Genomic DNA, 16,656 nt, shown 5'->3' with positions numbered 1-16,656 from the left:
TAGATGCATAGACTTGCTGTTTGTGGCGGGATGAAAAGGTAATTGTAAACACGTTAATATATGACGTCTGTTCAGAAAATTGCATATAAATTATGATGCCCATTGACTACCATTTCAGTAAGTATAGAATGTATATTTTTTAATATTGTAAGCACACTGACATTTATTATTTCTGTTCCTTATGGCACAGTACAGAACTGTAGTTTACAGTAGTGCTCTCTGTCTCTCTCTCTCTCTTTCTCTCTCTCTCTCTCTTTCCTTCCCCTTACCATTCTCACCATATTACTTTAAAAGTGCTTCATAATTCACTCAAACATTTTATACATTGCCTTGCATTGGAGCCAGTAAAATATTATATGTGTTGCCATTCGTTCACACTTCATAAATCATTTTACATTCGACATTTCGCTTATGTGATAACTTAGGAGTGCAGTTACAAGGCCTGTCCAAAAAATTCTAGAACTTTGAACACAACATTTTTCTACACTTACCTTTTACTTATTGTGCATGGTTTCCTTTGAAATACTCTCCTCCACAAATGATACACTGCTCCCAATGCTGTTTCCACTTCCAGAAGCAGTTCTGATACACCTCTTGCTGGACAGCACAATGAAGCATTTGTGAATTTTCTTTTACCTCATCTATCATTGCAAATCTTCTGCCTTTCAACAGGGTTTCAACTCTGGAAATATAAAAACTCTGTAGGGGGCAGATCTGGAGAGTGCAGAGGATGAGGGAACACAGTGATTTCGTTTTTTGTGCAATAGTCATGCACCAACAGAGATGAATGTGCAGGTGTGTTATCGTGATGCAAGAGCCGTGAATTGTCTCGCCACATTTCAGGATGTTCCTTTCTCATATTTTCTTGTAGGCATCACAACATGTCCCAGTAGTACCCGTGATTAACAGTTTGTCACTGCGGCATGAATTCAGGATGAGCAAATCCAAAGTCAAAGGAAACTATCAGCCTGGCTTTGATATTTGACCTCACCTGACAAGCTTTTTTGGTCTTGGAGAACCTTTCCCAACCAATTGTGAAGGCTGAACCTTGGTCTCAACATAATGACCATAGACCCATGTTTCATCATGAGTTATGATTCTCTTAAGTAACAACTCATTCTCATTTGTCCAATCCAAGAGTTCTTCACAGGCTGCAAGGAAAAGGTCTTTCTGGTCTTGACTCATGAGCCATGGTATGAACTTCGTGGCTACATGATGCATCCTGAGACACTGTGCAGGACTTCATGACATAATCCAACTGAAATGTTACATTCTTTTGCAATGTCCTGGACTGTCAGTCTTAGATTGGCATGCACAATTTCATTAACATTCCTGACATGATCATCATTGGTAGATGTCAAAGGGCATCCTGAATAAGGGTCATCTTTAAATTCTGTCCAACCATTTTTGAAACACCAAGTACAGCTTAAGCACTCACCACTGTAGGTTACTGCATCATTTGGTATGACTCTATAAAGATTTCTTTTAGTTTTATGTGAAATTTAATGCAAATGCATTGCTCCTCTAACTCAGCCATCTTGAAATTCGCAAAATGTGCAACACAATGTTCTACTCAATACAGCACTGAGCAATAAGTAACAGACATACAACAGTGAAATTTCTGGCAGTTACACACTAAACACAGGCATATGTGGGGATTCCAACTGTGTTTTTTTCCAACATATCAATGGTATGAAATTACGATTTTCCAGAATTCTTTGAACAGACCTTGATTTATCAGAATTGCATTAATGTACACATTAGCTTAGATGTGCACCTTCAATAAACACATTTACAGTGGACTGGAACAACCACCATGATTAATGATAAGATATTTACGTTACTGACCAGTGGAATTACCATACAGTATTCATATTTCAAGTCACATGTTATGTAATTAGTAGAAAATTGTTAACTTTAGAGAAACTGCTCTTTATCTATTACAACATCTGTTACAATAATTTTGTGTATATAGACTGAAATGGCAACTGAAAATTTGTGCCAAGGCCGGGAATTGAACCCAGGCCTCCTGCTTACTAGGCAGGTGCATTAACCACTAAGTCACCTTGGCAGAGCAGATCACACAGCTGCAGGACTTACCCCAGCATGCCTCCCTTCTCAATCCAAGTAGTAAGCAGGAGACATGGGTGTAATTCCCAGCCTTGGTACAAATTTTCACTCGCCACATCAGTCTATGTACATAAAGTCTGTATGAGACTAGTAAAGTCTATGAAACTGTGTCATTTCATTTACCTTACAACAAGGGAGGATTAATTAGAGTGAGTTTTGTTTTATAAATTGCTAACAGGAACTCCCAAGAATCCCAATAGATTAATCATTCATGGAATGACTAGTAATTCATGATTTACAGTTTATTTTGCAAGACTTCCAATTTGTTAAGGTCAGTGAGTGGTTTATTGAAACTAGAATAAAGAACACCATGTTGTTATCAGCACAAAGGTATAGAGTAGGCCTACATGTATAAATTATTTTTATCTTGTATTGGAATGATCTCTATTACTGTTCATTTGACACAAAATTTTATTTATTAATAACATTTTATTTATATCTAAAAACAAAGATGATGTAACTTACCAAACAAAAGTGTTGGTATGTTGATAGACACACAAACAAACACAAACACACACACAAAATTCAAGCTTTCACAACCCACGGTTGCTTCATCAGGAAAGAGGGAAGGAGAGGGAAAGATGAAAGGATGTGGGTTTTAATGGAGAGGGAAAGACTTACCTTAGGGGGAAAAAAGGACAGGTATACACTCGCACACACACACACATCCATCCGCACATATACAGACACAAGCAGACATATGTAAAGGCAAAGAGTTTGGGTAGAGATGTCAGTCGAAGCGGAAGTACAGGGACAAAGAAGTTGTTGAATGACAGGTGAGGTATGAGCGGCGACAACTTGAAATTAGCGGAGGTTGAGGCCTGGTGAGTAACGGGAAGAGAGGTAATATTGAAGGGCAAGTTCCCATCTCTGGAGTTCTGATAGGTTGGTGTTAGGGGGAAGTATCCAGATAACCCAGACGGTGTAACACTGTGCCAAGGTGTGCTGGACGTGCACCAAGGCATGTTTAGCCACAGGGTGATCCTCATTACCAACAAACACTGTCTGCCTGTGTCCATTCATGCGAATGGACAGTTTGTTGCTGGTCATTCCCACATAGAAAGCTTCACAGTCTAGGCAGGTCAGTTGGTAAATCACATGGGTGCTTTCGCATGTGGCTCTGCCTTTGATCATGTACACCTTCCGGGTTACAGGACTGGAGTAGGTGGTGGTGGGAGGGTGCATGTGGCAGGTTTTACACCGGAGGTGGTTACAAGGGTAGGAGCCAGAGGGTAGGTACAGTGGTTTGGGAATTTCATAGGGATGAACCAAGAGGTTATGAAGGTTAAGTGGATGGCGGAAAGACACTCTTGGTGGAGTGGGGAGGATTTCACGAAGGATGGATCTCATTTCAGGGCAGGATTTAAGGAAGTCGTATCCCTGCTGGAGAGCCACATTCAGAGTCTGATCCAGTCCCGGAAAGTATCCTGTCACAAGTGGGGCACTTTTGGGATTCTTCTGTGAGAGGTTCTGGGTTGGAGGGGATGAGGAAGTGGCTCTGGTTATTTGCTTCTGTACCAGGTCGGGAGGGTAGTTGTGGGATGCGAAAGCTGTTTTCAGGTTGTTGGTGTAATGGTTCAGGGATTCCGGACTGGAGCAGATTCATTTGGCACGAATACCTAGGCTGTAGGGAAGGGACTGTTTGATATGGAATGGGTGGCAGCTGTCACAATGGAGGTCCTGTTGCTTGTTGGTGGGTTTGATGTGCTTGGATGTGTGAAGCTGACCATTGGACAGATGGAGGTCAATGTCAAGGAAAGTGGCATGGGATTTGGAGTAGGAACAGGTGAATCTGATGGAACCAAAGGAGTTGGAGAGGAAATTCTGGAGTTCTTGTTCACTGTGAGTGCAGATCATGAAGATGTCATCAATAAATCTGTACCAAACTTTGGGTAGGCAGGCCTGGGTAACCAAGAAGGCTTCCTCTAAGCGACCCATAAATAGGTTGGCGTACGAGGGGGCCATCCTTGTACCCATGGTTGTTCGCTTTAATTGTTGGTGTGTCTGGCCTTCGAAAGTGAAAAAGTTGTGAGTCAGGATGAAGCTGGCTAAGGTAATGAGGAAAGAGGTTTTAGGTAGGGTGACAGGTGATCAGTGTGAAAGGAAGTGCTCCATTGCAGCAAGGCCCTGGACGTGCAGAATATTTGTGTATAAGGAAGTGGCATCAATGGTTACAAGGATGGTTTCCAAGGGTAACAGATTGGGTAAGGACTCCAGGCGTTCGAGAAAGTGGTTGGTGTCTTTGATGAAGGATGGGAGACTGCATGTAATGGGTTGAAGGTGTTGATCTACGTAGGCAGAGATACATTCTGTGGGGGCTTGGTAACCAGCTACAATGGGGCAGCCAGGATGATTGGGTTTGTGAATTTTAGGAAGTAGGTAGAAGGTGGGGGTGCGGGGTGTCGGTGGGGTCAGGAGGTTGATGGAGTCAGGTGAAAGGTTTTGTAGGGGGCCTAAGGTTCTGAGGATTCCTTGAAGCTCCACCTGGACATCAGGAATGGGATTACCTTGGCAAACTTTGTATGTAGTGTTGTCTGAAAGCTGATGCAGTCCCTCAGTCACATACTCCCGACAATCAAGTACCACGGGCGTGGAACCCTTGTCCGCCAGAAGAATGACGATGGTTAGGTCAGCCTTCAGATCATGGATAGCCTGGGCTTCAGCAGTGGTCGTGATGGGAGTAGGATTAAGGTTTTTCAAGAAGGGTTGAGAGGCAAGGCTGGAAGTGAGAAATTCCTGGAAGGTATGGAGAGGGTGATTTTGAGCAAGAGGAGGTGGGCCCCACTGTGATGGAGGACGGAACTGTTCCAGTCAGGGTTCAATTTGGATAGTGTCTTGGGGAGTTGGATCATTAGGAGTAGGATTAGGATTATTCTTCTTCATGGCAAAGTGATATTTCCAGCAGAGAGTACGAGTGTAGGACAGTATCCTAGAAGATGCGTCCTCCGTCACAGCAGGACCCACCTCCTCTTCCTCAAAATCATCCTCTCCTAGAAGATACAAGGAATCCTACATTCATACTCTCTGTTGGAAATATCACTTCGCCACGAAGAAGGATAATCCTAATCCTACTCCTAATGATCCAACTCCCCAAGACACTATCCATAACTCAGGAAAGGATGAGGTCATCAATCAATAACTACAGCAATTCATTGAAAGTAAATGACCATTGTTCAAATGTTTCCACATATTTATAAAGCAGAAAAGGGATGGTATATGACTTCTATAGTGTTACTAATGTCATCTTCAAAATTATTGTCCTACTGAATGAGACTTGCACCTATAAAGTAAAGGTACTGGCAATCAGAAGATGATATATGAAGACAACTCTATAATTTGATTGCTAATATTGTCAGTGGATACACACAAATATTAGTGGTCCAAGGTCTTTAAATGTCTACAGATTTCTTGTAGTTGCTACATGCTGTAGTAGAGCGAGATCACCTGCATATTATGTGGTGACAGTTCAAAAGTGGTGTTTGCCTTCAGTGGTGATGGGAACAACTGAATGAAAACAATCAATTTGGTTGGTTGTTGGAAAATAATTCAGTGATTTGGTTGTATTTTTATGAATCAGTTGAATTATTCTATCTTTTGAGTGAAACCAGTCTGTGGAAGCAAACAAGTGATTCAGTCAACTGTAGTTTTACATATCAGTTGGATTATTATTCATTCATTTCCTGAGACTAAAACCAGTTTGTGGGAGTAACTGAATGAAAACAGCCAATTCAGTCCATTGTAGTTTTGCATATTGACTGAATTAGTCATTCTTTCTTTTAAAGTGAACCCAGTCTGTAATTTTTCTGTCAGTTGAACGAAGTGTTTGTTCTTTGAACTGAAACCACTCTTTAGTGTTTCAGTTCACTGAGCTGCCCATTCATTCTTCTGTGTGAAATCTGTCTTTTCACCTTTTAAAACTCATTACTACACCATATTGCTGTGGATTAAATTCATTCAAATGTAATTAACATGTAATTAATTAAGCTGATGTACTGCTGGGGATAGAAAGTTGACCATAATTGTTCCCTTAGGGTAGAAGAAGAGGAAGAACATTGGCAAATTTTACACTCTATTTTAATGAAAGGTTGTGATGATGTCCATTAATTAAAAATCATCTAGCATATAAACACTTACTCAGTCACTTATTTGTGGGGAAGATACATATATTGTGCATAAATTAATTTTACCAGCTCTGTACACACAAAACATAACCATGCACACAAAGCTGTTCTCACTTTAAAAGTCTTTGGGAAATAGCAGATGTAGCATTTGACAGTCATGGACAAGTATTATTCACAATCACACACAGGCCCTTCAATTTCATTGTTAAGCCTTTCTCTATCCATCACAGTAAACGGTACATAACACTGTTAGCACACCTCATGGACTGCTAGGGAAGATATTTCAAGTATTTTTCTATGGTATTACTATTGTGTTATTTACGTATTAATTTTTACTAACTTGTTTTTTATACAATGGGAAGTCCAGGCTGCAATATCAACAATTATAAAAAGTGTAGTTTGGTACTCACCTTAAAGATGAATTGTTGAGTTGCAGACAAGCACAACAAAAAGACTGTTAGAAACTGAACTTTTGGCCAAAGCCTTCTTCAGAAAAGAAAGGAAAACACACATTCACACAAGCAGGTGGACCTCATGCGTGCATGGCTGATACCTCCAGTTGCTCTAGACAGACTGTCGAGTGCATGAGATGTGTTTGCTTGTGTGAAATTCTGTGTTTTATTTTCGTTTCTGAAGAAGACTTTGACCAAAAGCTCACTGTGTAACAGTCTTTTCATTGTGCCTGTCTGAAACTCAGCATGTCATGTTTATCGTGAATGGCATCTATCTTTTCATAATTGGTAATTTGTGTTTTATTAATTTTAAGTATTATTAAGGATCCCCAGTGACTTCCTTTTGTGAAATGACAGACTCTTAATATGGCTAGGGTCTGTGTGGTAGACTTTAGATGTGGATAATGGGTGTAGCGTTTTTATCAACTGTTTATTATATGTTACAACCTATCAGACACACAGAAGAATGTCATATAAGTGATAATAACCTGACCTGGAAGACAATAAAAAATATACATTTTGTTTAACAAAAACACTTCAAAAAGTTCAACAAATTTATCATTTCCTAACAAAAACAAAATTTGTATTCTGATTATTATAGCTTTCATACACATGTAGAACCAACCACTCTTTGTGGAAACACATGGTTGTAATTATGGTATCTCATGATATTTGAGAGAAAAGAAGTACATTCTAATATACTTCATAAAATTATTTGCACTGTATAATTGTAGATGCTGACAGAGTCTTCATAGGATACCACTCTAATAGAAGCTATTAAGTTATAGTGTGATACATTATCGTACCTGAAAAAATAAATCCACTCAGCCTCTGACGTTCATTTTCGGGAAACCATCTACCAAAAATTACATGCATGGATGGTGTAATAATGCCCTGAAATATAAAACAAAATTACATTAATGCATTAAAATAGCTACAATTTTGTTTTAAAGCACAAGCACAAGCAGAAATTCAATGAAAATACAAAATAAAATGAACTTGTGGCTTTCTCGGGGTTGATTTTTGCCGTGTGTGTGTGTGTGTGTGTGTGTGTGTGTGTGTGTGTGTGTCTGTGTGTGTTTGTGTGTGTGCGAGTGTGGATGGGTGGGTGGGTGAAACGAATTTGTAAGCTGATATAAGGCATTCTAGTTCTTGTTACATGGATACCCATCCCCTAATGTCACCAGTAGTTGGTGAGAGATTATTTTAACCCATGTCAAGTTTGTTTTCCATTCACAACATTCCACTATTGTATTATCTAAACAAACCTCTTCCATTTCAACCCATTTTAAATGCAAGAAAGTGGTGCACATTTGTGAACATGTTCATGAAGTCCCATCACACTTTACTGCCAATGTGACATTCACTAATGCAATGTGATTTGTTTTTCATTTACAAATATCGATTTTAGAATTAATATTGTTTTTGAGTAATTTAATGTTCATTCATATTGTTCATTTACAATATATTCATACTTTACTATACTTTAACTGTAGTTTGTGTACATTAATGAATGATCATGTAGAAATGAACTGAAACTGCAAGTTTGTAAGGCAGTGCCTGTACACAAACTGGGTGATGGGGGTACGGTTGGGGGTGGAGGTTGATGCAGTTGACACTTGTATGGCCTGTATTTAGAATTTCAGAATAACTTCCTGTACACACACACACACACACACACACACACACACACACACACACACACACAATTTCATCTGGCGGGTAAAGGACGTTAAAGAGTGGCAATCTGGCAACACGGTAACCACATATATGGTAACTACCTCTGTCAGTACATATTGGTTGCGCTGTATAGTTGGTGCAGTGGACAGAGTTTTGGGTTAGCACGTAGGAGGTCAAGGGTTCGATCATGTGTTGGGGGTGCATTTTTTTTTTAATTTGCTAATTTCATTTTGACATTTCATACTGTAATGTACACCATTTCATAGGTACACATATCCCAAATGTACAACATTTTGTACTGCTGAACATAACAAATGAACACACCCGTCAACTCCTATCCTTAATAAAAGTCCTTAATCTTTCCGCTCCCACATCCACACCGGCTGTTCAGAGCATCCTCCTACAGGCCAACCATAAATTAGAACAGCATGCCACCCTCCACCTCAAAAAACTATCCAATCTCCTGGTTTCCCACCTCCAGAAAGGCAACTCACTCACCCTTCACAACCTTTCCAGCAAACCTCAACCTCCTCTCATTGCACACAAACCCAGTCTCTCCCATCTACTCAATCTCCCACTTCCAGCTCCACTCCCTCCAAAACCTCAAAATTCCGATCAACACAATCTGGAACCACAACACCCTAATTCAGTAGTTAACCTTTCCTCCAAACCTCTCTCCCAATCCGAAACCTCTGTCCTATCCAAAGGCCTCACCTTCAGCCCCACTCCCAGATTCAACCAAACAGCCCTCGTCAAAGATTTACTGTCCTACACTCGTACTCTCTGCTGGAAGTATCACTTTGCCACGAAGAAAAATGATCCTAATCCTACTCCTAATGATCCGACTCCTCAAGACACCATCCAAATTGAACCCTGCCCGGAACAGTTCCGTCCTCCGTCACAGCGGGACCCACCTCCTCTTCCTCAAAATCACCCTCTCCAAACCTTCCAGGAATTTCTCACTTCCAGCCTTGCATCTCAATCCTTCTTAAAAAACCTTAATCCTACACCCAACATCACCACTGCTGAAGCCCAGGCTATCCGTGATCTGAAGGCTGACCGATCCATCGTCATTCTTCCGGCGGACAAGGGTTCCACGACCGTGGTACTTGATCGTCGGGAGTATGTGGCTGAGGGACTGCGTCAGCTTTCAGACAACACCACATACAAAGTTTTCCAAGGTAACCCCATTCTCGATGTCCAGGCGGAGCTTCAAGGAATCCTCAGAACCTTAGGCCCCCTGCAAAACCTTTCACCTGACTCCATCAACCTCCTGACCCCACCGACACCCCGCACCCCCACCTTCTACCATCTTCCTAAAATCCACAAACCCAATCATCCCGGCCGCCCCATTGTAGCTGGTTACCTAGCCCCCACAGAACGTATCTCTGCCTACGTAGATCAACACCTTCAACCCATTACATGCAGTCTCCCATCCTTCATCAAAGACACCAACCACTTCCTTGAACGCCTGGAATCCTTACCCAATCCGTTACCCCCGGAAACCATCCTTGTAACCATTGATGCCACGTCGTTATACACAAATATTCTGCACGTCCAGGGCCTCGCTGCGATGGAGCATTTCCTTTACGCCAATCACCTGCCACCCTACCTAAAACCTCTTTCCTCATTACCTTAGCCAGCTTCATCCTGACCCACAACTTCTTCACTTTTGAAGGCCAGACATACCAACAATTAAAGGGAACAGCCATGGGTACCAGGATGGCCCCCTCGTACGCCAACCTATTAATGGGTCGCTTAGAGGAAGCCTTCTTGGTTACCCAAGTCTGCCAACCCGAAGTTTGGTACAGATTTATTGATGACATCTTCATGATCTGGACTCACAGTGAAGAAGAACTCCAGAATTTCCTCTCCAACCTCAACTCCTTTGGTTCCATCAGATTCACCTGGTCCTACTCCAAATCCCATGCCACTTTCCTTGACGTTGACCTCCACCTGTCCAATGGCCAACTTCACACGTCCGTCCACATCAAACCCACCAACAAGCAACAGTACCTCCATTATGACAGCTGCCAGCCATTCCACATCAAACGGTCCCTTCCCTACAGCCTAGGTCTTCGTGCCAAATGAATCTGCTCCAGTCCAGAATCCCTGAATCATTACACCAACAACCTGAAAACAGCTTTCGCATCCCGCAACTACCCTCCCGACCTGGTACAGAAGCAAATAACCAGAGCCACTTCCTCGTCCCCTCAAACCCAGAATCCCCCACAGAAGAACCACAAAAGTGCCCCACTTGTGACAGGATACTTTCCGGGACTGGACCAGACTCTGAATGTGGCTCTCCAGCAGGGATACGACTTCCTCAAATCCTGCCCTGAAATGAGATCCATCCTTCATGAAATCCTCCCCACTCCGCCAAGAGTGTCTTTCCGCCGTCCACCTAACCTTCGTAACCTGTTAGTTCATCCCTATGAAATCCCCAAACCACCTTCCCTACCCTCTGGCTTCTATCCTTGTAACCGCCCCCGATGCAAAACCTGTCCCATGCACCCTCCCACCACCACCTACTCCAGTCCTGTAACCCGGAAGGTGTACACGATCAAAGGCAGAGCCACGTGTGAAAGCACCCACGTGATTTACCAGCTGACCTGCCTACACTGTGATGCATTCTATGTGGGAATGACCAGCAACAAACTGTCCATTCGCATGAATGGACACAGGCAGACAGTGTTTGTTGGTAATGAGGATCACCCTGTGGCTAAACATGCCTTGGTGCACAGCCAGCACATCTTGGCACAGTGTTACACCGTCCGGGTTATCTGGATACTTCCCACCAACACCAACCTATCCGAACTCCGGAGATGGGAACTTGCCCTTCAGTATATCCTCTCTTCTCGTCATCCGCCAGGCCTCAATCTCCGCTAATTTCAAGTTGCTGCCACTCATACCTCACCTGTCTTTCAACAACTTCTTTGCCTCCACACTTCTGCCTCGACTGATATCTCTGCCCAAACTCTTTGTCTTTAAATATGTCTGCTTGTGTCTGTATGTGTGGATGGATACGTGCGTGTGTGCGAGTGTATACCTGTCCTTTTTTCCCCCTAAGGTAAGTCTTTCCGCTCCCGGGATTGGAATGACTCCTTACCCTCTCCCTTAAAACCCACTTCCTTTCGTCTTCCCCTCTCCTTCCCTCTTTCCTGATGAGGCAACAGTTTGTTGCGAAAGCTTGAATTTTGTGTGTATGTTTGTGTTTGTTTGTGTGTCTATCGACCTGCCAGCGCTTTCGTTCGGTAAGTCACCTCATCTTTGTTTTTATATATAATTTTTCCCACGTGATATGTTTCCTTCTATTATATTGATAACAAATACATGGTTAGATAAATAGGAAATAGACAGCTGAAACAAATGACCTGTCATAGGACAGAATAAGTACAAAAACAATACCAATTTCAAGATGCTCAAGATGATAGCACAGTACAATAACACAACATTTACTTGTATGTGTGGATGGATACGTGCGTGTGTGCGAGTGTATACCTGTCCTTTTTTCCCCCTAAGGTAAGTCTTTCCGCTCCCGGGATTGGAATGACTCCTTACCCTCTCCCTTAAAACCCACTTCCTTTCATCTTCCCCTCTCCTTCCCTCTTTCCTGATGAGGCAACAGTTTGTTGCGAAAGCTTGAATTTTGTGTGTATGTTTGTGTTTGTTTGTGTGTCTATCGACCTGCCAGCGCTTTCGTTCGGTAAGTCACCTCATCTTTGTTTTTATATATAATTTTTCCCACGTGATATGTTTCCTTCTATTATATTGATAACAAATACATGGTTAGATAAATAGGAAATAGACAGCTGAAACAAATGACCTGTCATAGGACAGAATAAGTACAAAAACAATACCAATTTCAAGATGCTCAAGATGATAGCACAGTACAATAACACAACATTTACTTGTCATTTATACTACATGTAGTATGAGCAATCAAATGTCACACATTAGCAACCAGCGACAATAATAATGTCCCTGTTAATGACTGCATGACCATCACAACAGAATACATTGTCCTCAGAACAACAGATGCTCAAAGCAAACTCCCTGCACGTCCAAACATTGTGCTACTTCCAGGTCTTGCAGCTCTGGACCCTTTGCAGCAAAGCTGCATCCACAATAACAAGAACAGAATGAACACTCGCTACCAATTCTTCCACTTTTGTCAATGGAGAAGAGTACACATGCTCCATGAGATTTAGGTCAGGTGAACATGGTGGCCATACAACTGGACCTCCATGTCTGAGCCGTTTCTCTGGAAATGTTCTGTCCAAATACTGTCGCACATTAATTCCAGATTGTGGAGATGCACCATCACATTGGAACCATATCCTCTGCTAAGTTCTTACCCATGGTCTAGGGGTAGCGTCTTTGATTCATAATCAAAAACGTCTTCGGTCCCAGGTTCGATCCCCGCCACTGCCTAAATTTTGATAAATAATCAGCATTGGCGGCCGAAGACTTCCAGCATAAGAAGTCAGCCTCATTCTGCCAACGGCCTCATCAAAGAGGGCGGAGGAGCGGATAGAGGTTCAGGGCACTCTCTTGTCCTAGGGGTGGGAAATTGCCCCAAAGGCAGAAGAATCAGCAATGATCAACGACATGAGGATGCAGAAGGCAATGGAAACCACTGCATTAAAGACACGTAATGTGTATCCACAGGACATGTGGCCTGTAATTGAAGAAGTATCATGATGATCTCTCCATTGGCAAAAGATTCCCGAATAGTCCCCCATTCGAATTTCCGGGAGGGGACTGCCAAGGGGGAGGTTACCATGAGAAAAAGATTGAATAATCAACGAAAGGATAACGTTCTACGAGTCAGGGTGTGGAATGTCAGAAGCTTGAACATGGTAGGGACACCAGAAAATCTGAAAAGGGAAATGCAAAGGCTCAATCTAGATATAGTGGGGGTCAGTGAAGTGAAGTGGAAGGAAGACAAGGATTTCTGGTCAGATGAGTATCGGGTAATATCAACAGCAGCAAAAAATGGTATAACAGGTGTAGGATTCGTTATGAATAGGAAGGTAGGGCAGAGGGTGTGTTACTGTGAACAGTTCAGTGACCGGGTTGTTCTAATCAGAATCGACAGCAGACCAACACCGACAACGATAGTTCAGGTATAGATGCCGACGTCGCAAGCTGAAGATGAACAGATAGAGAAAGTGTATGAGGCTATTGAAAGGGTAATGCAGTATGTAAAGGGAGACGAAAATCTAATAGTCATGGGCGACTGGAATGCAGTTGTAGGGGAAGGAGTAGAAGAAAAGGTTACAGGAGAATATGGGCTTGGGACAAGGAATGAAAGAGGAGAAAGACTAATTGAGTTCTGTAACAAGTTTCAGCTAGTAATAGCGAATACCCTGTTCAAGAATCACAAGAGGAGGAGGTATACTTGGAAAAGGCTGGGAGATACGGGAAGATCTCAATTAGATTACATCATGGTCAGACAGAGATTCCGAAATCAGATACTGGATTGTAAGGCGTACCCAGGAGCAGATATAGACTCGGATCACAACATAGTAGTGATGAAGAGTAGGCTTAAGTTCAAGACATTAGTCAGGAAGAATCAATATGCAAAGAAGTGGGATACGGAAGTACTAAGGAAGGACGAGATATGTTTGAAGTTCTCTAACGCTATAGATACAGCAATAAGGAATAGCGCAGTAGGCAGTACAGTTGGAGAGGAATGGACATCTCTAAAAAGGGCCATCACAGAAGTTGGGAAGGAAAACATAGGTACAACGAAGGTAGCTGTGAAGAAACCATGGGTAACAGAAGAAATACTTCAGTTGATTGACGAAAGGAGGAAGTACAAACATGTTCCGGGAAAATCGGGAATACAGAAATACAAGTCGCTGAGGAATCAAATAAATAGGAAGTGTAGGGAAGCTAAGACGAAATGGCTGCAGGAAAAATGTGAAGACATCGAAAAAGATATGATTGTCGGAAGGACAGACTCAGCATACAGGAAAGTCAAAACAACCTTTGGTGACATTAAAAGCAACGGTGGTAACATTAAGAGTGCAATGGGAATTCCACTGTTAAATGCAGAGGACAGAGCAGATAGGTGGAAAGAATACATTGAAAGCCTCTATAAGGGTGAAGATTTGTCTGATGTGATAGAAGAAGAAACAGGAGTCGATTTAGAAGAGATAGGGGATCCAGTATTAGAATCGGAATTTAAAAGAGCTTTGGAGGACTTACGGTCAAATAAGGCAGAAGGGATAGATAACATTCCATCAGAATTTCTAAAATCATTGGGGGAAGTGGCAACAAAACGACTATTCACGTTGGTGTGTAGAATATATGAGTCTGGCGACATACCATCTGACTTTCGGAAAAGCATCATCCACACAATTCCGAAGACGGCAAGAGCTGACAAGTGCGAGAATTATTGCACAATCAGCTTAACAGCTCATGCATCGAAGCTGCTTGCAAGAATAATATACAGAAGAATGAAAAAGAAAATTGAGAATGCGCTAGGTGACGGTCAGTTTGGCTTTAGGAAAAGTAAAGGGATGAGAGAGGCAATTCTGACGTTACGGCAAATAATGGAAGCAAGGCTAAAGAAAAATCAAGACACTTTCATAGGATTTGTCGACCTGGAAAAAGCGTTCGACAATATAAAATGGTGCACGCTGTTCGAGATTTTGAAAAAAGTAGGGGTAAGCTATAGGGAGAGACGGGTCATATACAATATGTTCAACAACCAAGAGGGAATAATAAGAGTGGACGATCAAGAACAAAGTGCTCGCATTAAGAAGGGTGTAAGACAAGGCTGCAGCCTTTCGCTCCTACTCTTCAATCTGCACATCGAGGAAGCAATGATGGAAATAAAAGAAAGGTTCAGGAGTGGAATTAAAATACAAGGTGAAAGGATATAAATGATACGATTCGCTGATGACATTGCTATCCTGAGTGAAAGTGAAGAAGAATTAAGTGATCTGCTGAACGGAACGAACAGTCTAATGAGTACACAGTATGGTTTGAGAGTAAATCGGAGAAAGACGAAGGTAATGAGAAGTAGTAGAAATGAGAACAGTGAGAAACTTAACATCAGGATTGATGGTCATGAAGTCAATGAAGTTAAGGAATTCTGCTACCTAGGCAGTAAAATAACCAATGACGGACGGAGCAAGGAGGACATCAAAAGCAGACTCGCTATGGCAGAAAAGGCATTTCTGGCCAAGAGAAGTCTACTAATATCAAATACTGGCCTTAATTTGAGGAAGAAATTTCTGAGGATGTATGTCTGGAGTACAGCATTGTATGGTAGTGAAACATGGACTGTGGGAAAACCGGAACAGAAGAGAATCGAAGCATTTGAGATTTGGTGCTATAGACGAATGTTGAAAATTAGGTGGACTGATAAGGTAAGGAATGAGGAGGTTCTACGCAGAATTGGAGAAGAAAGGAATATGTGGAAAACACTGATAAGGAGAAGGGACAGGATGATAGGACATCTGCTAAGACATGAGGGAAAGACTTCCATGGTACTAGAGGGAGCTGTAGAGAGCAAAAACTGTAGAGGCAGACAGAGATTGGAATACGTCAAGCAATAATTGAGGACGTAGGTTGCAAGTGCTACTCTGAGATGAAGAGGTTAGCACAGGAAAGGAATTCATGGCGGGCCGCATCAAACCAGTCAGTAGACTGATGACCAAAAAAAAAAAAAAATCCTCTGCTGAACATGTAGTGGAACGTCTTCCAGCTCAACAGGCAGACAGTTTGAGAGGAATGCATGATACCTTCATGCAGTCAACCAGTCAGGCAACATGTAGGGGCCCAAACACCAGTCACCCAATATTCTGGCCCAGATGTTGATACCAAAGTAAACTGGATATCCACAGTCGCAGGTAACACACGGGTTAATCTCACACCAATGGTGGGCACTGTGCATATTAAAGACACCCTCATGAGTGAATGCTGCTTCATCTGACCATATTAAGGTGTTCACGAAGTTGTCATTGGCATCCTACTGTTATTGGAATCATTCACAGAATTGCATCTGCTGATGGCAATCTGCAGGATGATAGGGGTACAGCCCATGTTGTGCAGCACGTTAATGACCATGCATTGCAGGACAAGTAGCTGCCTTGTTATGCAACATGTACTTCACTGACGTTCTTGGTGTATGACCTCCAGAATAGCTTCCTCAGCAGCTGGAGTACGGCGAGTTAATGGATGACCTCTATCACGCAGTGGTGGAAGTAGAGAACATGACTACCAAAGGCACAGCTGGAGATGATGAAACTATAAGG

The 16,656-nt window shown here is 42.2% G+C and overlaps 1 protein-coding gene and 1 non-coding gene across 2 annotated transcripts in view; both read right to left on the bottom strand.

Annotated features, from left to right (window-relative positions):
* LOC124622492 (putative inorganic phosphate cotransporter) overlaps positions 1 to 16,656 on the bottom strand; it is a 72,688-nt gene that overhangs the window by 31,679 nt on the left and 24,353 nt on the right. Inside the window, exon 4 of the mRNA XM_047148206.1 lies at positions 7,510 to 7,597. Within this exon, the coding sequence (XP_047004162.1) occupies positions 7,510 to 7,597 (88 nt within the window). The remainder of the gene's footprint in view (positions 1 to 7,509; positions 7,598 to 16,656) is intronic.
* On the bottom strand, positions 2,000 to 2,071 carry Trnat-agu. Its single transcript has one exon. It is a non-coding gene; the product is annotated as a tRNA-Thr (tRNA).

Source organism: Schistocerca americana, chromosome 7 (assembly GCF_021461395.2).
Source record: "Schistocerca americana isolate TAMUIC-IGC-003095 chromosome 7, iqSchAmer2.1, whole genome shotgun sequence".
In the NCBI taxonomy this organism is placed as follows: Eukaryota; Metazoa; Arthropoda; class Insecta; order Orthoptera; family Acrididae; genus Schistocerca; species Schistocerca americana.
This window is presented reverse-complemented; position numbering and strand designations above follow the sequence as displayed.